Source organism: Bos mutus, chromosome 28 (genome assembly GCF_027580195.1).
Source record: "Bos mutus isolate GX-2022 chromosome 28, NWIPB_WYAK_1.1, whole genome shotgun sequence".
NCBI classification, from domain to species: domain Eukaryota; kingdom Metazoa; phylum Chordata; class Mammalia; order Artiodactyla; family Bovidae; genus Bos; species Bos mutus.
In genome coordinates this window covers 35,256,627-35,278,699 of record NC_091644.1, presented here as the reverse complement: position 1 = coordinate 35,278,699, position 22,073 = coordinate 35,256,627, and the positions used below count along the sequence as shown (strand labels likewise).

At 36.5% G+C, this 22,073-nt stretch overlaps 1 protein-coding gene across 1 annotated transcript in view; it reads left to right on the top strand.

The window, feature by feature from the left end:
- RYR2 (ryanodine receptor 2) overlaps nt 1-22,073 on the top strand; it is an 819,609-nt gene that overhangs the window by 683,382 nt on the left and 114,154 nt on the right. Inside the window, exons 72-79 of the mRNA XM_070364567.1 lie at nt 949-1,119; nt 2,203-2,262; nt 4,767-4,901; nt 8,326-8,362; nt 9,106-9,217; nt 11,461-11,557; nt 13,337-13,440; nt 15,110-15,161. Coding sequence (XP_070220668.1) covers nt 949-1,119; nt 2,203-2,262; nt 4,767-4,901; nt 8,326-8,362; nt 9,106-9,217; nt 11,461-11,557; nt 13,337-13,440; nt 15,110-15,161 — 768 coding nt within the window. The remainder of the gene's footprint in view (nt 1-948; nt 1,120-2,202; nt 2,263-4,766; nt 4,902-8,325; nt 8,363-9,105; nt 9,218-11,460; nt 11,558-13,336; nt 13,441-15,109; nt 15,162-22,073) is intronic.

The window sequence follows — 22,073 nt, the reverse complement described above, 5'->3', positions numbered from 1 at the left end:
TAAAAGTATCTTTAGTGTTTGATTTGTTGCTACAAAGAAATTTAACATATATGAACAAGGGCATATGGGACAGTTGTTTTAATTTTAGTCTTCCAACGTGCCCTCTATATAGAAAAAGGATCCTCACTACCCAGTGAAAATTAGACTCTCTAGTTTGAGGTAACCCTAGCACAGGCATGGTTTTCAACAGAATTACAAGGGAACTTAAGTATCATGCCTGTGCTCAGCTATAAGCAAGTCATCCAGAGATAATCCTAAATATTTAAGTAACACTGATTAGTATATTATTAATATGTCTCTTTCTGTTAGATGGGGATTAAGGCCTTGGGGAGACAAGTGTTCAGCCTATGTAAAAGGCAAATAAATGTTTGAGAGTTTTATATATGCTGTGTGTGTGTGTGTGTGACAAAGCAAGCATTTGTCAAAGTAAAAACTATTTATTCTTACATTTTTTTCCTCTTAAGCATTGATAATTATATAACACACAGTATCTGAAATTACCATGAATTTTTCATACATCCATATGCCTCTCTAAAATTACAATGTGCAATTTCCTTCTGAAATTATATAGAGGAATTCCCTGTTGGTCCAGTGGTTAGGACTCCACGCTTCCACTGGCAGGGGCTTAGGTTCAATCTCTGGCCAGGGAACTAATATTCTTCAAGCCACATAGTGTGGCCAGACTAAAAACAAAAACAAACCAACAAAGTAATAACCCTTTTTTTTTTCTTAAAAAATATATAAATGCCTATGGGGGAATTATAGTGACTTGGGAATCTGAGAAATAGGACTATTGAAAAGAAAGAGAAGAGGTATCCTCAGTAGGATTTTCAAAAACAGGGACCAGCAGAAAATGAGGAAGATGAAAACCACAGTCAGTTAGAAAAGGCTCATGAATCCTGAGACAAGAAATTGTTGCAGATTCCAATGTTTATCTTTGTTCCATAGGCAGCTGTTTCTGATCAGGAAAGGAAGAAAATGAAGCGCAAAGGGGACCGATATTCCATGCAGACATCTCTTATTGTGGCCGCTCTGAAACGGTTGCTGCCCATTGGGTTGAACATCTGTGCCCCTGGGGACCAGGAGCTCATTGCACTGGCCAAAAATCGCTTTAGTCTGGTAAGGCTCCTGTTCCTCCCATTGGGAAAGATCATTTGACCTCCAGCTCCTCAAGTGTTTGGATTCCTTTGTCTCACTGTTCTGTGCCCATGTTTCTTTCCATTGAAGGCTTTATTAACCAGTTTTTCTATACAGGCCCTAGGACTCAGACACAGAGATGGCCTAATATTTTTTTTTGGAGGCTGTTTTTATTTCTAAATTATGTTAATCACCTGAAGGGTATATTCACACACAAAATGGAAAGATGGCAACAAGTCGCTAGTAATGAGGGAAAAAATGGATTTCCTATGAACTCCTATATCAAATTTGTGATGAGAGGTATCTGCAGATTTATGATGGGTATTTTTTTCATAAATGCATAATGTGTTAGGTTAGATGCATAATGTGTTATGCTGATCGTGGGTGGATAAGATGTTGACTTTTAAATCAGTTTTTCTCCTTTGTGAGCATCAAGATTGAAGTTCTCAAGATTTCTTGATGGCCTTCAACTTTCCTCTATGGCTATACAGAGAGAATGCAGTTTTTTGAAAATAGGCATGCTATGTTATATACATGTAAAATAAAAGGTATATTCTCCCTCCCACACTGAGGAACCTCTCTATATATCCACAGTTTGAGGCCCTACTGTGAGCAAATTGAGGGGCGGTTGTGGCCAAGGGGGCTACAAGGATGCAGGCCCGTTGGCTGTTTTTTAATATTTGCTTCTCAGGTATGCTCCTCATGATTACTGCATATTTGTAGATGTTATTGGCTAAAATGACTTCATGGAGATTTTAGAGAATACTGGAGACCTCCTTATGTTTGAACCTAAAGGAAGATGCCTCTGTTCTACTTCCTGCGACCTGGAAATTCAGTTGCATTAAATCTAGTGAAGTTCAGTTAGGCGGTTGTCTTGTTTCAAGTCCCAGCAATATCAAAGAATTACCTGAGCAATAATCCCCCAGATTTATGGCATGTATTAAATCCTATAGAGATGTTTGTTCAGACATAGACTATTTCAAAAGAAGTTGGAATTACTTCTATTGACTTGTGACCATGGATGCACTATAAGACTTCTTTTAGGTAACATTTATTTCTTGACAGAAAGACACTGAGGATGAAGTTCGAGATATAATCCGCAGTAATATTCACTTACAAGGCAAGGTAAGCCCAATATTATTCAAAAGGATACTTAGCACCTATAAACTATATAGTTAATCTCTCTTTAGAAGAAATACTACAAATAATGTTACTTTAACAAGTAAGGTAGTGAAAATATATCATTTTATTCATTATTCTGCTTGCAAATCCTTATGAATTAATGACTCTTAAGATAACAAATGATGTATTTCTAAAGTAGATCACCAAAGACTGTCAAACTTTGTTAAAAAAAAAAAAAAAAAGGTGGCACCAGTTGAAATAAAGGTTGGGAATTTCCTTCATACAGCTGAATTTGAGGACTTTTGTGACATGGAGACAGTTGTCTATGAAAATTTGATATTTTACACCTAGTTCTCAAAAATGAAATAAGTTTAAGAGTCATTAGCACATAGGAGATAGTAAGAATTACTGTAATAGGAAAGCCAGTGTACATTTAGAAGAGAAACATGAATGGAAACCATTATAACATCTATTTTTTAACTGTGGGTAAAATGTTTGCTGTAAGTAGTTTTTGTAGTCAAAGTATTTACCATTATTTGGAAATGCTTTCATAGTAGTGGATAAACTATTCATTTGTTTACTGGACCAGTTATTTAATATGAAAAGTCTTGCAGTTAATTATTTTGACTCAACTATTTGCTTCTATTCAGATGTCCCTCCTGAGGATTTTTTAAATTATGAAAATGTCCAGATGTCAAAAAGAATTGATTACAGTATAATATATCCCTATCTGGGTATTAAAATGTTTATTTCCAAAGATCCAAACCATATTCATTTTTTTAACACTTCAGAATATAATGTGATAAAGGTGTGACATGGTTTTGCAATATTTGCAATGCACAGAAATTATTTAGGACAGATTTCATGTGCACTTGTTTATGAAGTCCATTATTCATTTAATTTTAACTTTAACAGAGTAGGAGGTTAATTCCCATATGAGCATGATGTCTTTGCAGATAAAATCAAAAAGATTATTCAAAATATTTATAAAGCCTCCAGCTTAACCTCAAGTTTATACATGGGTGTTTGAGGAGATCATGTGTCCCTGAAAGGATCTCAAGATTTTTAGGAAATTTGGGCCCATTCTTTGACAACCATGGTCTCAAATAGAGACAGGAAATATTCAGTACCTCTGAGGTGTGTATGCCACTCTCAGGAAACAGCAAATAAAAAGTTATGTCTTGGATAAGCAGGAGGAAATCCTTCCATTCTATTCTAGCGGTTACTTATAGGAATACTTTGGACAAGGTATGCTGTATATTGTGGTATCAGGAAGAAAGAGAAGAGCTGAGAAGGATGAACATGTATAATCAGTATTTCATCTCCCAATGAATGGAACCTGAAAGTAAAGACATAATGAATAATTCTTTGTAACATTTCATTATATACTTTTTATACTAAGGGTTGGGCCCCCATATATATGGACTTACAAACAATGAGTTCTTTTGTTCTCAGCTCCTTCTTGAACACATTGTCTTAAAATTGTAGGACTGGTAATCCTGGGGACAAGAGGGGGTAATTTTATATTAAAAGAATAAAATCTGTACGTCCAATAGTCCTCAAATGAAAAAAGTATATGAATAAAGCACATTTTGTTTTATCAAAGGACAAATAGGTGTTGACAAGTTATTCAGTGTACAAAATTCTGTCTCCGACTATGTGAAAGTTATTTTTTTGAAACATTCAGACTCTGCTTTCTCTGGCTAGGAGTTGTAAAGCTTTGGATGTTGTTGATCTAATTCTTCTTCATTTTTCTCCATTTCCCATGTTGAAAGGAAATATTTAATGGGAGGAGAAACATAAAAGTATTGCTTTGCCTGTTTTTAATGACATAGTTATTCTAAATTATTTCTTTGAAGTGATCTATCCCTGGAAAGATGCTTGTATTTGTCCATTTCTATGGTTTAAAATAATCTTTCTTAAAAACCTTCAGAATTCCATTGTATCTTTAACTCAAGAAATTTGACAGTATTAAAAAGTAGAGTCCTAGAGTCCATAGATTATCAAAATATGATTCGATATGCCTTCATTGATTTATATTCATTGGTATCTTAGTTTCAGTGAGTCTAGGCTCTGTTGTTGAGTCCTTTTGATCCTATATCATTGCCTCTAAAATAAATCTTTCACTGATTTGAGTGAAAGGAAAAGAAAAAAATAAAAATAGCTTTTGCCTGTTTTCTTTCCCTGATGATCTTCAGTTCATCGTTAAATCCTAGTTGAAACTTCACTTGTTTAGAGAAATCTTCCCAACCACAATAGATTGGGTTAAGTCCCCAAGGTACCTTATATTTCTTCCTAGCAGCCCTGTACCATTGTAAACATTTATTTGATGTCTGTCTGTCTTACCAGATGACAAGTTTCATGAGTACAAGGCACTTCTGTCTTGATCTCTGCATCATGTTTTCACCCTGTGCCTGTGCTCTATATGTAGCTATAGATTGACTCTTCAGAAATGGGTGTTCTTCTCTTTCCTCTGTATTTTTTGAATGGTTTTCTTTTTTCTGCAGTTGGAGGATCCTGCTATTAGATGGCAAATGGCTCTTTACAAAGACTTACCCAATAGGACAGAAGACACTTCAGATCCTGAGAAGACAGTGGAAAGGGTCTTGGATATAGCAAATGTACTTTTTCATCTTGAACAGGTTAGCTTTTGTGTTGATTCAGTCACATTTGGATTAACCTTGTAAGAATGTTTTTTTAAAGGACGTGTGCTAACTTGTGAGCCAAAAAGCATACGTGTTCAGCATGTTCATTAAAAATAACCTGTGACTTGGGAGTGCTTAGTATCTAATCAACATTATTTCCAAGCTTATAATTTTTGTAACCATTGATAGATAATGTATTGAAGGAGATCAAGGCCTCTGTTTTATTGTCTTTTCCAAAATGTTTCTAAAATTAAACAGATAATTAGGATTATATACTTAATTTTAAACCACTCTAACAAAAATTTCAGGAGTTACTCCTGACTTCAAATGTTTTATACCTTTATTTTTCATTACTGCTCATAGCAACATGTATGAGATACTGTCTTTCCCTGGTCTCATATTTGAATTTAAGGTCACTTGTTTAACCCTTCATTTTAATATTTTTGAGCTGATTTTTCTCAGGATCAGCAATACATTACATTTAGAGAAGAGCAAAAAGGAAAATCCCATGAACGGAGGAGCCTGGTAGGCTGCAGACCATAGGGTTGCTAAGAGTCGGACACGACTGAGCGACTTCACTTTCACTTTTCACTTTCATGCATTGGAGAAGGAAATGGCAACCCACTCCAGTGTTCTTGCCTGGAGAATCCCAGGGATGGCAGAGCCTGGTGGGCTGCCGTCTCTGGGGTCACACAGAATCGGACACAACTGAAGCGACTTAGCAGCAGCAGCAGCAATGCATTGATATTAAAACCATGTGAGAATAATGTTTTATATCATTTTTCAGTTATTTTCTATTTTAAACTAAAAGCTTACTGTGTGTCTTATTTTCTTATTTATTACCTTCGCTCAAGAATTCTTAAACCAATAATATCTGAAATGTTATCAATTGGTGGATTGTGTTTTTGTATAAGGAATCTTCTAGCTTACACAACACAGAGACTTTCTCTGTTTCTCATGAGACCCATTCAACCACTAACGCCAGACTGAAGGTGCTTAGTGCAAACTCAGAAGTGTGCTGTCACTGCGTCTCCGTGACAATACCCACCTGACATGGAGGGGCAGTTATTTTACATTAAACACATAAAATATGTGTTTAAAATATTATTTTAAGCACATAAAATAATAAAATGCCCTGTGTCATCTCAGGATATTGTTATCTGAATGTTTTGTAGAACACACTAGAATAGCAATAATAAATATATTTCTTTGATTCCTATTTTATCTCATGATCTCCTATCTCTGCCCTAGCCAGTTAAATAACTAAAGATATCATCTAATGCAGTATCTGTTAATTTCCTTCTTGTTTACTGAAATGCAAATAAATTCTCAAAAGCCATGCAATTTATCACTATACCCCATGAAATTAAGCTAGGATACTCTTATGCCATATAACTATCAATATGTATTCACACTGTGTAACACTGTAATATTAATAATATAATATGATAATATAATATTATTTAGGCAACTTAATGTTTCCCTAAATGTTGTCATGAAATATTAAATAAATATAAATAATCATATATCAGCAGATGACAAGACTTGAGGTAATGATATGTTAAGTGATATATTAGGGTCATAGAGGATTCCCTGGTGGTCCAGTGGTTGAGACACTGTGCTTCCATTCGAGGGGGCACAGGTTCTGTTCCTGGTTGGGGAACCAGGATCGCACATGCCACGCAGCTTGACCAAAAATTTTTAAAAATAGAAAAGTTAAAAGAAAGTCATAGAATTGTGTACCTGAAATGATACACATATTAAAGGAGATTGTGCTACATATGCTTGTGCATGCTAAGTCGCTTCAGTTGTGTCTGACTCTTTGTGACCCTATGGACTGTAGCCTGCCAGGCTTCTCTGTCCTTGGGATTCTCCAGGCAAGAATACTGGAGTGGGTAGCCATTCCCTTCTCCAGGGGATCTTCCTGAGCCAGGGATCAAACCTGCGTCTCTTATCTCTCCTGCATTGGCAGGCGGGTTCTTGACCACTAGCATCACCAGTTAAATGGCATTACTCTCTCATGAGTTTTTAATTCTTCCTGGTTTTCTTGCACATATCTAAGTTTCCTTGAATGGCTTTTAGATACATTAAATGAAGTTTATTGAACTCTATGTTTTATTATAGTCATGTGTTATATATTCATAAATACATGTGACATAAAGAATGATATCATTTGCACAGTAATGAGATTCATTTTACTGAGCAACTATTTATCCCGTGAATATTTATTGTGTGCACTACCGTGTGAGAGCATTGTACTCTGCAGGTCCTGGGGCTTGAATTCTGTTGCTCAATTCAAGTGGCTGGTGCTCTAGGAGAGGATACAGACACATAGTTAACTATGTAATGATTTAGATGTGCTAGGATACAGAATGTACTGAAGAGAGAATAAAAGAAACGCAGACTTTCTCTAGCTGTGATGAGGGTGATCCCTGTGTAAATCTTTAAGATGTGTGAATATCTAGGAAAAGGTAAGCAGGTCAGATTTAAATGGCCAAGTATTCTTCAAAAATGTTAAGGATATGAATAAAAGAACTCATGAATTATCAAAAAACAGAAATGAGTGGGAAATATGTGTGTGCAGAATTCATTCCTTTCATCTCTCTATTCTTATGTTAATTCGTGAGTCATAGAATAGTTTGCTAAGAATATTTTCACTTGCTAACCAATATTTTCACTTGCAAAAGCGGTGGATGCACAGAAAAGACTTAATTTATCTCAAATGCCAGTGACCCATGCAAGTGACTTTTTGTACTGTACATCTGGTCATCTTTCTCAGAAGAGTGAGCTGTCTCCTTGGGATTGTCTAATACTCAAACACCAGACAAGCTAACGCATCAGCACAGCCAGACATTCAAACAGTTGCAAGACACATCTTGATGTTCGCTTTTGGATCACAGATCTTACCAACATCTATTTACTTCATTTATAGGAAAATTCACTATTTAAGGTCTTTCCTTTGGGTATTAAAATGCTCTGCCAAATGGCAGCCTTCATGACAGCGGAGACCTTTTCCAACATGTTCATCAGGGCTTAGGTACTTAATTATGTTTGTTGAGTGTTACCCATGCTGCTCACAATGCCTTATTCTCTGGGAATAGCATTATCCTTGATTCTATTTTCACCTACACTGTCTTAACAGTGCTTTGTTTTGCTTAACATAACCGAGAAGAAAACTGAACTAACTGGATAGTTATCAGAAAGTGTTTCTTGATCTTATAGAGGAAAGAGGATCACAGAAATAAGTGCTTTCAAATTACACAAATTGCTTTGTTAAAATTTCCAAACCACTGTTATCCAAACATTCTAAATGTTTTCTTCAGGCATTAGTATTACATTCATATTTTGACTCTTTACTGCAGAGGATAATACCTTTAGTTTTACTTTTTTTTAGCTAACATAACATTTTTATTTCTTCCAGAAATCTACATGTATGCGCCGGAGATATTACAATCTGGGAAGTACAGTGTTCAATTGCCTAGAAATTACTAATGAATGTAGAATTCCATGTTGGGATTTTTTTCTCTCTAATACTTATGATTAATCTCTTCCTTGAAATTCCGAATGCTATTAGCTAAACACATAGCTTGCTTGCATCATTTACTGCAACTTGTAAATTCTCATTTGTCCCTATCTAACAAAATAATTATATAGTTTAACATTTTTTCAAAATTAAATTCTTTTACTCACTTCTACTAATGTGTTCACAAAGACTTGTCATCTTCTCTCCATCTTATTAAATATATTAAGAAACAGTAGACTTCGTTAGAATTTTCTTTAACTGCCTCTATTTATATTTACTGTTGTAGCTCTTAGGATAAAATTAGTGAAAATGCATAAGCCAGGGTAGGTTAATTTTTCTTTACTTATGTTTTGGTACCATAACTGAATTTTAAAAAGGATGCAAAATTATTTCATATAGGATGGTTTCATATTTCTTTGGTTTTTAAAAATGATATAGCTTCTAAAGTACACATTGTTGGGAAAATATGATGTTTTTTCTAAGGAAAATACATAACATCTGAAACTATTTCAAATGTAGCATTGGGTGACTTTGAAGATATTTTCATAATAATTGTAAGATACTTTTGGAAAATTGAAAATCTAAAAGTTTTTAGCTAAAAGGTACAGCTGTTTAGTACTACGTTCCTGAAGATGTTTGGGGGGTTAAATACGTATGTCTCTGTCTTTCTACCTCAGGTTGAGCATCCTCAGAGATCAAAAAAGGCCGTGTGGCACAAACTGCTCTCTAAGCAGAGGAAACGAGCCGTGGTTGCTTGCTTCCGGATGGCTCCTTTATATAATCTGCCGAGGTCAGAATTTCTTTAATGTTGCTAATAGATTAAAATTACTCTTCCTCTAAGAAGTGATAGGAGGCTAGCATATACCTTGACATGGATATAGTAGTCCAAGAGAAGGATGAAGGAGATTTATTTCCTCTTCTGTGTAATGCTTAACTTCCTTTTTTCCTGTTGGTTATTCTCATTGGCCTGTAATGTCATTATTGAATAGATTGTATTTTTTTATTAAAGTATATTTGTGCTTTAGATGTACAGTAAAAGGATTTATACATTTATCTTTTCTTTTACAGATTTTTTTTCCTGTATAGGTTATGAGAATATTGAGTAGATAGATACTGTGCTATACAGTAGGTCCTTGCTGGTTATCTGTTTTCTATATAATAGCATATATATGTTAATTTCAGACTCCTAACTTATCCCTCCCCACCCTTTCCCCTTTGGTAACTATAAGTTTATCTGTTACTTTTAAATAATTAGGAGGATCTGCTCACATATTTGAGGCAGGATAGAGAAATCAGCTTCCCTAATAGCTCAGTTGGTAAAGAAGCTGCCTACAGTGCAGGAGACCCTGGTTCAATTCCTGGGTTGGGAAGTGCCTCTGGAGAAGGGATAGGCTATCCACTCCAGTATTCCTGGGCTTCCCTTTGGCTCAGCTGGTAAAGAATCCACCTGCAATGCAGGAGACCAGGGTTCCACCCCTGCATTGAGAAGATCCCCTGGAGAAGAGAAAGGCTACCCACTCCAGTATTCTGGCCTGGAGAATTCCATGGACTGTCTAGTCCATGGGGTCACAAAGAATTGGACACACCTAAGTGACTTTCAACCAGTCTTTGGGGTCAGACTGCCTTGATTTGAATCCTGACCTCACAGCTTATGAGTGCATGATTTTGGTCAAGGTTCTTTCCTGACTTTTTTGTAGTTTTCTCAACTGTACCATAATGTTTGCCTCATAGAGTTGTTTAGGTTATTTAATGGGTTGAGGTAGACAGAATGCTTAGAACTGAACATAACACAACGTTAATCGTTGTTTGTTACTTTTGTGATTATTTCATCTTTGGGGAAAAGAATTGATAGGGAACTAACTTATGGGAATAATGCAAATACATTACCCTTCATGGTACCTCTTCAACTCACTTTATTGACTCAACATCCAGTTCCATCAACTAGCAGATTACAAGTTAGTTTCTACAATACAACAGAGTCTGCTATTCCACTTTCTCTGATATAACATATTCAAAATTGTATTCCTTATTCCAGTGGTTCTCAGACCTGGTGCTTTAAGGAAATACAGTCAGATTCACTTGAGGAGTATCCAAGCCTCAACCTGTTGAATCAGACTATCTGAGGGCTTAGCATGTGTACTGTGTAAAAACTCCCCAGGGGATTCTGATGTACCAGTAGAGTTGAGCTTCTCTCTTGTATAAGAATTGATGGTGAGTTCTGGCCATTCCAGGTGCCTGGTCAGTTCTTCTCTCTGGATTTCAAGGCCCTTCATAAACCTAAGTTTATGTCTCACGATTCCTTAGTCTACCTTTGATAATGTTGTAGCATTCCACTCTACAATGGCACCATCTCATTTTAACATTTAGCTCTTATGTTCCCTTATTGATGTGACTTTCTTAGAGTGGAACCTTAGCCATATATCGCATCAATTTCAAGATGAGTTTAGTCTTTATTGGTCTTCTTTATTTCATAGGCAACTATTTTCATCAGTATTCTAGGATTTAATCTTTGGATATATACTCCCATAAAGTTCCCTTAATACGTTTACTTTTGTAATCCTCAGAGGCTGTATCTGATGTTAACAGGAAGACTGAATAATTCCTCTCTTGAAGCTCACGACTGTTTATCCAGAGCCACTTTATGTCATAAGAGCTACCATGTAATGAGCGTCTATCCAACATGTTTTATGTTCTTTATCTCAGCTTGAGTCTCACAAAACTGAAGCATAGATGGGGTTATCCTAGTTTTATAAATGAGAGAAGTAAAGTTAACAAAGTTTACTTTGTTTACAAATGTTAAAAACTTTGTTACAAAGTTTACAAATGTTACAAAACTTAGAAATAACTGAATCCAGGTCAGTATGATCTGAGAAAGCTTTCTCTATCTACTGCAATGTCTTGCTTCTCCAGTCGAGATTGGAAAGTTTATTTTTATTTATTCTTTTATGCACAGATAATCCAGTGATTAAGTGCTACTGAGTGCCTTTTCAATTTATTTTTTAAAAAGCTCTTGAAATTGTGCTTACCTTTTAGGCATCGGGCTGTCAATCTCTTTCTTCAGGGATATGAAAAGTCTTGGATTGAGACAGAAGAACATTACTTTGAAGATAAATTGATAGAAGACTTAGCGGTATGTTTTTGCTGGGTTAGAAGATGAAAGAAGGTCTGGGCTTGGTGGAATAACATTGGTGTGAGCCATTTATCTTATAACATTGAAAAGGAAACAATATTGCAGCCTGTGGGGCTTAGGAAACTTTATTCTGGATTGTTACTGCATGCAATGTTTAGGGAAAATTCACTCTTCTTATTTCAAAGAGATCTCATCAACAGCCAGTAGTTCAGAATTTAAGTAAATTTTGACTCTATTGTTCTTTTAAATTATTCCTCAAAGGAACTTCAAACAACCTCAGAACCAGGATAGAACTATAAAAGCTGAACCATAAAAAATGATTCACCAAAAATAAGGTGAAGTTTAACAAAAGCCAATGAAAAGTGGCTGGTTGTTAAACATATGCAGGGCAGAGAATGATAGATTAGATGCAGGAAGAGCAGAAAGTCACAGTAGATATAGAATAAACGGAGAAGTGGAATTTTTCATCCAACCATGCTGATAAGGACGCTTGTGCTACTGAGAATGCTTCACTCAAGGGAGCCATTGTCTCAATTTTTTATAAACTGTGGCTCTATTTAAAAATTTGATCAAGAACCACCTTCTCAGGGAATTTACAAGCATGTAGTTCCACCGCGTTTTGTAGACTGAGAGGCTCCATAATTCCAAAATTAAAACTTTGGTCTAAAGTTTTTTTTGAAAAAACACACAAATAATCAGGGAATGTGATGCACAAACTAATCTAATTCATAAAACCTTAACCCTGATTATTCCCATATATTTTATTTAGTTATTATTTTTATTGGGGTATAGTTGATTTACACTATTGTGTTAGTTTTTGCTGTACAATGATCCTATATACTTTAAGTGAATTTCATTTTTCTTTAGAATCAAACCTTTAGAATATTAGAATATTTTAACCTTGCAGATTTACCATACTAGCTGCAACATTAAGCCTTAAATCCAAGAAAGAACATCACTTACATATAAAAAATATCAGTTTGAATGCGTAAGTCTAATAGAGATACAAAATTCATTAGCCATTCAACAAACAGGATTAATTCATTCTTGAGTCAGTAAAAAATGCTTAATAATTTTCCTTATGGTAATTGTTCAATAAATGAAATTACTTTTTTTAAGTTTTAAAAATAAAAATGAGAATAACATGTAAGTGGTTCAAACATTAACTCATTCAGCATTCTTTACCTATCTCTGTCTATGTAGGCAACAAAAATGTTTCATTTGATAGAACAGTTTGCCTTGCTAGGTGCACTAAATTTTTATACATGGAGTGACAGCATTTTTTTGCAATTTTTTGTATTTGAGATCTCCTTAGAGCTGCTGAAATCCATGTAGCAGTTCACTTTTCAGTTAGTTATGATGCTGCTTATAAGAATAGTATTCAATTTTTTTAAAATGATATAAATCATGCTTTCCCACAATGTTTTTTTTGTCCCATTATTCAACAACTTTTTAAATTAAAAACTTGTTTTATTTTTATTTTATTTGGCTGTGCTGTGTGGCATGTGAGATCTTAGTTCCCTAACCGGGAATCAAACCTGTGTCCCCTGTATTGGGACATAGAAGTCCCAGCTTTCTTCTTTAAAACTGTATACTTTTGCATCGATAATATAATACACACGTCCAGGTTCAATGCATATAACATAGACACAGACATGCACCACAATAGGAAGAAAAAGACTTTCTTTTTATTTGCTATTCCAAGCCTTCACAATGCTCCTGGGTTTGAGTGAACATTTCACCTTAATGTGAAATTTTATGAATTTGACTTTTTTATAGAAACCTGGAGCAGAACCTCCAGAAGAAGATGAAGGAACTAAGAGGGTTGATCCTCTTCATCAGCTGATCCTTCTGTTTAGTCGAACAGCTTTAACGGAGAAATGGTATGGTTGGGGAGTTCACAGGAGACATAGGAGGAACACACAGAAACCCATGTCTGAATGTTCTGTTCGTCACATGTTCATGTTTCAATTTCATCGTCTTCTTGAGAGGAGAGAACATTGTTCAAAGTTAGTTGGGAAGATCCCCTGGAGAAGGAAATGGCTACCTACTCCAGTATTCTGGCCTGCAGAATTCCATGGACTACAGTCCATGGGGTTGCAAAGAGTTGGAGATGACTGAACGAGTTTCATTTCACAGGACTAGTCTGGTATACATGTATGAATCAACACTCGTTCAACTTCAGACTTTAATATTTACCTATCAAAGATGAATATTTACCTAGCTCTAATTCTTTTAATAGTACTGTAATTAGCTGGTTGAGTTGATTCCGAATCTTCTTATAATCTTTTCTTTATCACAAATGTCCTTTAGAAATTAAAACAAAAGAGCCCAAAGTAAATTTCAATACCAAAAGTGTTGGAGACCACCGGTGACCCCAAATATCCTGTATAGATTATCTCCATTGTCCAGTGAGTGTCAGGAAACTTCAGGAGATGGCTAAGCCATCCCTTCAATGCGAAGTTTCTTTGAGATCTGTTTTAAAGGCCTTCTTCATTTTTCTTGGTTCTTGTTCTTTTGAATTCATGAAAACCACAGAGGGTAAAACCTCTATGGAATTAAATAAGAAATGCATTCATAAGCTTGATAATTAAAGTGTGCCAGCACCTGCCCATGATAGGGGCACGGCGTAGATTCATTCTGTAGATGAGACCTTGCAGAGGTTTCAAAACCTTCATCAGCTTCCTTGTCTTGGGAAAGAAAGCCAGCTTTGCCCTAGGCAAAGCAGGAAAAGAATTTAATTATCAATCCCTATTCACATGTATCTTGACGAGTTCATCTGACCTCTGTGCATGTCATAATAATGTACATTTCTCCCTCTTAGCTAATGTGATCCATCTTTCTCTCACTATTTCTCTCTCTCTCTCTCTCTCTCTCTCTTATTATTTCCTAACTAACAAAATCATCTCATCCCTAAGCATAGAGCAGCTCCCTGTCTGGCATTGTCAGGTAATGAGGTATTTCTCATAAGTGGACTTTTCTGATGGCTGTAAGTTTAAAACTGCTAAGATAATTTTGCAAACAGGAATTTTTTGATGGAAGTCTTTCTTCAGTGAATTAGTGATTTTCATGCTTTTTCAAAAGAAGATAATAAATAGATTTTAACCTGTCTTAATTTTTAAGAATCTTTTATGACCATGATATTTTTTCACTATGTAGTCATAATAATTTGGGTAGTCTTTCGAACAAATGTCAGATATCACTTCTGTTGTCAAGATACCTGACATCATGTAAATTTTCTCGTTTCAATGTTTGTATTTTTAAGAAAATATTAATGTTACTACATTTGTGTGTAAATCAGTAAATTGTTTATTTACACACAAACATATTTATTATATTAGACTGTAAAGTAAGATGGGGCCAACTCTTGAGGAAGTCTGATATCTTTGCTTTCTGATTCTACAATATTTTTGAATGATTGCTCTAAGTTTTGTGTTTGTTTCATTTAAAAAAAGACACACTTGTTGAAAGAAGGTTATTTTATATAGTGATGGTAATTTTTTGTGTAACTAACCTACTTAAAAACTGTTGTTTTTTTCTTATTTTTCATAGCAAACTGGAGGAAGATTTTTTATATATGGCTTATGCAGATATTATGGCAAAGGTAAATAAATTCTTGATTTTAATGGTAAAATATAAAAATCTACATATTTCTCAATTAAAATAAACAATTCTTAAATTTTAGAAAACGTAAGTGCATTAATCTCAACTTTTCACTTGTTACTTGAATATCTGTTCTAACTTTTTTGACAGATAATCATTGTTTCTTCATTTAACATTTTATTTAAGGGAATCTCACTAATTTTCCAAACATTCATTTATTCAACAAATATTCACTGGGCATTAAGATACTGGAGATAATATGGTGAATCAGAGAGAAATACACACATCCTGTCTTCTTAGATTTCATCATCTGATGGAAAGGGCAAACTTTGAACAAATGATTACCCAAAAGATGCTGACAAGTTTAATGGTAGAGGAGCAATTAGGAGTATATGGAGTAGGTTGCATAGCACTGAGTTTTAAGGAAGTCCTTGACTATTGAATGATGAGTTGACCGTGCAAAAATAGTAGTAGCTAAGTATTTACTGGGTGCTTATTTCATTTAATCTTAGAACAAGGAGATGAATGAGGCGATGAGTATAAAAAAGGAGTCAGGTTTCTCTGAGGCTTCTGACTTGGGCATCTGAGTCGACAGCAGTACAATATGCTAAGGTGCGGAGCACCAGAATCAATGCAGGCTTAGAGTGAAGAGGCAGGATGGCAAATTAAATTTTCAACATGTTCGTTAAAGATGCCTGTGAGGCATCTAAGTGGAAATGTCCAGTGTGTGGTAAGATAGTCATTTCTGACATTCTGTATCTCATGGAAGGCTTATAAATATAGCTTTGTTGTTGGTCAGCATTAGAAGGAAACTGAAGCCATAGTAGTAGATAATCTTGCTTAGGCAGAAAAGGAAGCATGAGAAGAACAGTCAGCATAGGACCAAGCCTTTAAAGACATGAATGCTTAAGAGATGGCTAGAACAAAAGGACTTCTCCCCAGAAAAATAGGAGAAAATCTTAAGTTTGAGCATACATAGGAACTGTTGAAATGTGTGGTCAACAAGGTCTTACTCTGCTGAGGGACTGAACGTAAGGATTGAAGATTCCACAGGATTTATTCCATGGACATCATGTGACCATGATGCAGAGAATTTTGAGGGAACGTTGATGTCCAAGTATGTATTGTGGGGAAGTAGAGATTTCCATGTGAGTAGATGTGGCATAAGTCTCTTTATTGAGAAGACCGAGAAGGAGGAGAAAGATACAAGGTGATAAACATCTAGATGGAATTATAAGGTTGAAGGGGGATTATTTTTGCCTGTTTGCCTTTTTTTTTTTTTTTTAACGTTTTAGAAAAATAGATGTTACCATGCTTCTATTCTGGTGGGAAGGATCAAAAAGAATAGAGAGGGAATAATTTGTGAAATAAGGCTTTGAACAGGTAGGAGCATGGTGACAGGACAGGTTAGAGAGCATAAGGGAAAAGTCATGGCTTCCCACTCACAGTCAGTAATACAGTTACCAGTATATTTATGGAGACATAAAAGCAGATACCTTTAAAGAAAATCATCATGAAATTATATTTATATTATGAGAAGTATATAGTTTATTTTCTATTCTATTTAAATAAAAAGATCTCTGAGATCATGACTCTCTCAATAGATTTCATGTCCAGTTAATGGTTTGAAAGCCATAGTGTATAAGATGAAAACTATCTCACTGTCCATCATCAGATTAATGGATAAAAAAGATGAATTCCATATATGTGTGTGTGTGTGTATGTGTGTGTGTGTGTGTGTGTGTATGTATACAATAGAATACTACTCAGCCATAGAAGGGAGAAGGCAATGGCACCCCACTCCAGTACTGTTACCTGGAAAATCCCATGGGCAGAGGAGCCTGGTAGGCTGCAGTCCATGGGGTCGCAAAGAGTCGGACACAACTGAGCGACTTCACTTTCACTTTCCACTTTCATGCATTGGAGAAGGAAATGGCAACCCACTCCAGTGTTCTTGCCTAGAGAATCCCAGGGACAGGGGAGCCTGGTGGGCTATAATCCATGGGGTCGCACAGAGTTGGACATGACTGAAGCAACTTAGCAGCAGCAGCAGCAGCCATAGAAAGAATGAAATAATGTCATTTGTAGCAACATGGATAGAATTAGAGATTATCATACTAAGTAAGTCAGAAAGAGAAAGGCAAATACTGTATGATATTGCTTACATATGGAATCTAAAATATGACACAGAAAACTTATCTATAAAACAGAAACAGATTCACAGACATAGTAAACAGACTTGTGGTTTTCAGGAAAGTAGAAGGATGGATTGGGAGTTTGGGATAGTTGTATTAAGTCACTTGAGTCATGTCCAGCTCTTTGCGACCCTGTGGACTGTAGCATGCCAGTCCACATGCCTAGGATGCTCCAGGCAAGAATACTGGAGTGGGCTGCCATGCCCTTCTCTAGGGGATCTTCCCCACCCAGGGATCGGATCCTTGCCTCTTACATCTCCTGCATCGGCAGGCAAGTTCTTTACCACTAGCACCACCTGGGAAGCCGTGTATGTGTAACTGAATCACTTTGCTATACAGCAGAAACTAACACAACACTGTAAATCAACTATCCTTCAATAAGATACATTTTTAAAAAACACGATTAAAAGATGAAAGAGGAAAGATATTTCCTTCTATGGAAATTGGTACTGAGTATTGACTAGAAACTAAAATGGAACTCCCAGACAGTGTGGAAAGCCTCACTGATGTTGCTTTATATAAATTTGGGCAGTACCAGTTTTCCTGGTTGGGTGGCTTTTCCCTAGCAGTTCCCAGAACCAAATGCAGAGTCAGAGAAGGCAAGAAGTTAGATTCATCAAGGATGGCAGTTTTTACCAGACTGTTGTTGAAGGACAGAGGATCATAGGGGTTTTTTCTGTCATTATGAGACTGGCTGAGGCATTGGATCTTGGATTCTGAGTAAGACAAATAAGGAAATGAGACAAGAGGGAGCTGATAAGTAAGGGGATTGTAAAGTAGTCTGTGGGCTGTTTTCCTTTCAGCTGATGAAGCAATGAGCAAGTGGTCTGAAAAGGGAAAAGCTCCTGTTTTGAGAGTAATAGATTCCTGATCTTCAAATTCTTCCTTGTGACGGGAGAAGAGTCAGCCCCCACCCCACACTTGTCCTGGTTCCATCCTACACTTAAATCTAATCTCTTTTGAGAAAGGTTCAAATATTGATGCTCACTTTTCTTCAAGATTTTCCCATCAAAATTAATTAATCTCTCCATTTATTGTTTAATGTATCCCCGGAATGCCAAGCTTTCATCACTTCTTCATTCTTCTCTCAATCAGTTATCAAGATGTGTGCCCCTAGAAATTATCTGAACACTGTGCCGGCTATGAGTTTACCTGTGTAGAGCACAGTGGGACTTTATCCTGGCTTATTCTGCCCTGGGATTCTATACATTTACAAGAGATTGTAAGAACTCACTAGTTTTTTGACAGCCAGGTTGCATTTTTTCTCTCATTGTGAGCTTGCCTTTTCACCTCAATTCCAGGTCATTTATGAATTTCTTTTGAGGTTTATCATACATATCTCTATTTTGACAGTTGATGTAGGCTTTAGTTAACTCATCAGTTCTCTAATTGGAGTTGAACCATTGTCCAAGGCCAAAATAGTTTTAAAGTTCAGTTCTTTCATGCACTGTTAAATATCTCTTTACATTTATGTTACCCACAGACTTGGTAAGTGTGCTATCCCAGTGTCTCCCTAAGTTGCTAGTTTTGGTGATTCACATCAAACTATTTAGTAAGTAGTTTCGGGAGGCTGCCTTTCTTCACTTTGATAGTCAGCATCCCAGGAGTCTGAAAATTTCTCTTGGACTTCATAGTTTCTCAGAATTTACTAGTGGTCATTTTACATTCACGTATGATGATTTTTGACTTGAATCTTGACACTTGAACTCTATTCAAAAGACTTAAGTCATCCTGTCTTTCTTCAGTATTGTAGGACTTTATGAAGGCAGCATTCACATCTTAATTGGTTGTTCTAAAATTTCAGTTTTCATTGTTTTTTTTTTTTTTTTTAATCACTAAAGCCCAGAATTGGGTTAATCAGAACTCTGGATCAATGATACACTCCCATTATTGACTCCTTTTTTATTTAAATTCCTCTCCACCCCTCAGCACTGCATAGTATGTGAGATCTTAGTTCCCTGAATAGGGGTTGAACCCACGCCCCCTGCATTGGAAACACTAGAATACCAGGGAAATTTCCATTATTGGTAGTTACTTAGCAATTTCTAATACTGTAGTAACTACCCTTAAACTCCCTACTCACAAGAAAAGCTAGTTCAGTTCAGTTCAGTTGCTCAGTCGTGTCCGACTCTTTGCGACCCCATGAATCACAGCACACCAGGCCTCCCTGTCCATCACCAACTCCTGGAGATCACTCAAACTCACTTCCATCAAGTCGGTGATGCCATCCAGCCATCTCATCCTCTGTCATCCCCTTTTCCTCCTGCCCCCAATCCCTCCCAGCATCAGAGTCTTTTCCAATGAGTTAACTCTTTGCATGAGGTGGCCAAAGTACTGGAGTTTCAGCTTTAGCATCATTCCTTCCAAAGAAAACCCAGGACTGATCTCCTTTAGGATGGACTGGTTGGATCTCCTTGCAATCCAAGGGACTCTCAAGAGTCTTCTCCAACACCACAGTTCAAAAGCATCAATTCTTCAGCGCTCAGCTTTCTTCACAGTCCAATTATCACATCCATACATGACCACTGGAAAAACCAGAGCCTTGACTAGACGGACTTTTGTTGGCAAAAGTAACGTCTCTGCTTTTCAATATGCTATCTAGGTTGGTCATAACTTTCCTTCCAAGGAGTAAGCATCTTTTAATTTCATGGCTGCAGTCACCATCTGCAGTGATTTTGGAGCTCCAAAAACTAAAGTCAGCCATTGTTTCCACTGTTTCCCCATCTGTTTCCCATGAAGTGATGGGACCAGATGCCATGATCTTAGTGTTCTGAATGTTGAGCTTTAAGCCAACTTTTTCACTCTCCTCTTTCACTTTCATCAAGAGGCTTTTTAGTTCCTCTTCACTTTCTGCCATAAGGGTGGTGTCATCTGCACATCTGAGATTATTGATACTTCTCTTGTCAATCTTGATTACAGCTAGTGCTTCTTCCAGCCCAGCTTTTCTCATGATGTACTCTGCATATAAGTTAAATAAGCAGGGTGACAATATACAGCCTTGACAAACTCCTTTTCCTATTTGGAACCAGTCTGTTGTTCCATGTCCAGTTCTAACTGTTGCTTCCTGACCTACATATATGTTTCTCAAGAGGCAGGTCAGGTGGTCTGGTATTCCCATCTCTTTCAGAATTTTCCACAGTTTATTGTGATCCGCACAGCCAAAGGCTTTGGCATAGTCAATAAAGCAGAAAGAGATGTTCTTCTAGAACTCTCTTGCTTTTTCCATGATCCAGCAGATGTTGGCAATTTGATCTCTTGTTCCTCTTGTTTCTAAAACCAGCTTGAACATTAGGAAGTTCACGGTTCACATATTGCTGAAGCCTGGCTTGGAGAGTTTTGAGCATTACTTTACTAGCATGTGAGATGAGTGCAATTGTGCGGTAGTTTGAGCATTCTTTGGCACTGCCTTTCTTTGGGATTGGAATGAAAACTGCCCTTTTCCAGTCCTGTGGCCACTGCTGAGTTTTCCAAATTTGCTGGCATATTGAGTGCAGCACTTTCACAGCATCATCTTTCAGGAAATAGCTCAACTGGAATTCCATCACCTCCACTAGCTTTGTTTGTAGTGATGTAAGAAAAGCTAAGACCTTTATAATTACCTACCTTAATTAAAATGGTTCTCTCTTTAACCCATACCCTGCCTCCCCATATGAGGAAATCATCATCTTGTATCCCTTGTTCAGGATAACCTCGCTTTCCTTTGGGGGCTTCCATGGTGATTCAGACAGTAAAGAATCTACCTGCAGTGTGGGAGATCCAGGTTTGATCCTTGGGAAGATTCCCTGGAAAGGAAATGACTACCCATTCCAGTATTCTTGCCTGGAGAATTCCATGGACAGAGGAGCTTTACATAGTTTTCATTAGTTATATGAATTTACTATATATATTATATACGTGTGCATTGTCAGTCACTCAGGTGTGTCTGACTCTTTAAGACCCTATGGACTGTAACCCACCAGGCTGCTCTGTCCATGGGATTCTCCAGGCAAGACTACTGGAGTGAATAGAGATTTCCTCCTCCAGGGGATCTTCCCAACCCAGGGACTGAACCCACATCTCCTGTGTCTCTGGCATTGGCAAGTAGATTCTTTATCCTTGAGCCACCTGAGAAGCCCTATTACGTGTAAACATGCATTTTATATATATGTGTGTACATTATATATATATGTGTGTGTGTATATATATATATATAATTATGTACTTTTAAAGATTTTAGTTGTTCTAACTTTTAAAAGCGCATGATGCTATGAGTAAAGTTTTGGTACTTAATAGTTACACTGTCGTTTTCTAAGATACACCTATGCTTTCGTGTGGCTGGAGATCATTTGATTTGACTTACATTTCCCTGTGCAACTACGCAATAGCTTATCCATTTACCTTTTTGTTTGTAACCTTTTGTGTTGAATCTTTGTTTTTGCTGATGTGAAAATGGGCTTGAAATGCCTATTTTTATTCATGTCCAAAAGCCATGGGTCATAGGATGTATGAATGTTGAATTTTGAGAAGATGCCCAGCCGTTTTCCAAAGTTACTGCCCCAAATTACATTCCTCCTTGCTACATTTAAAAGAGATTCTGGTGATACGTATCTTCTCCAGTATTTGATATTTTATGTTTTACCAATTTTTGTCAACAAGGTGGATGTGGTATGACATTTCATTGGGGTCTTAGCTTTCATTTCTCTTGGGTAGGTAATTTTCACATTTAAAAATTACTTCTC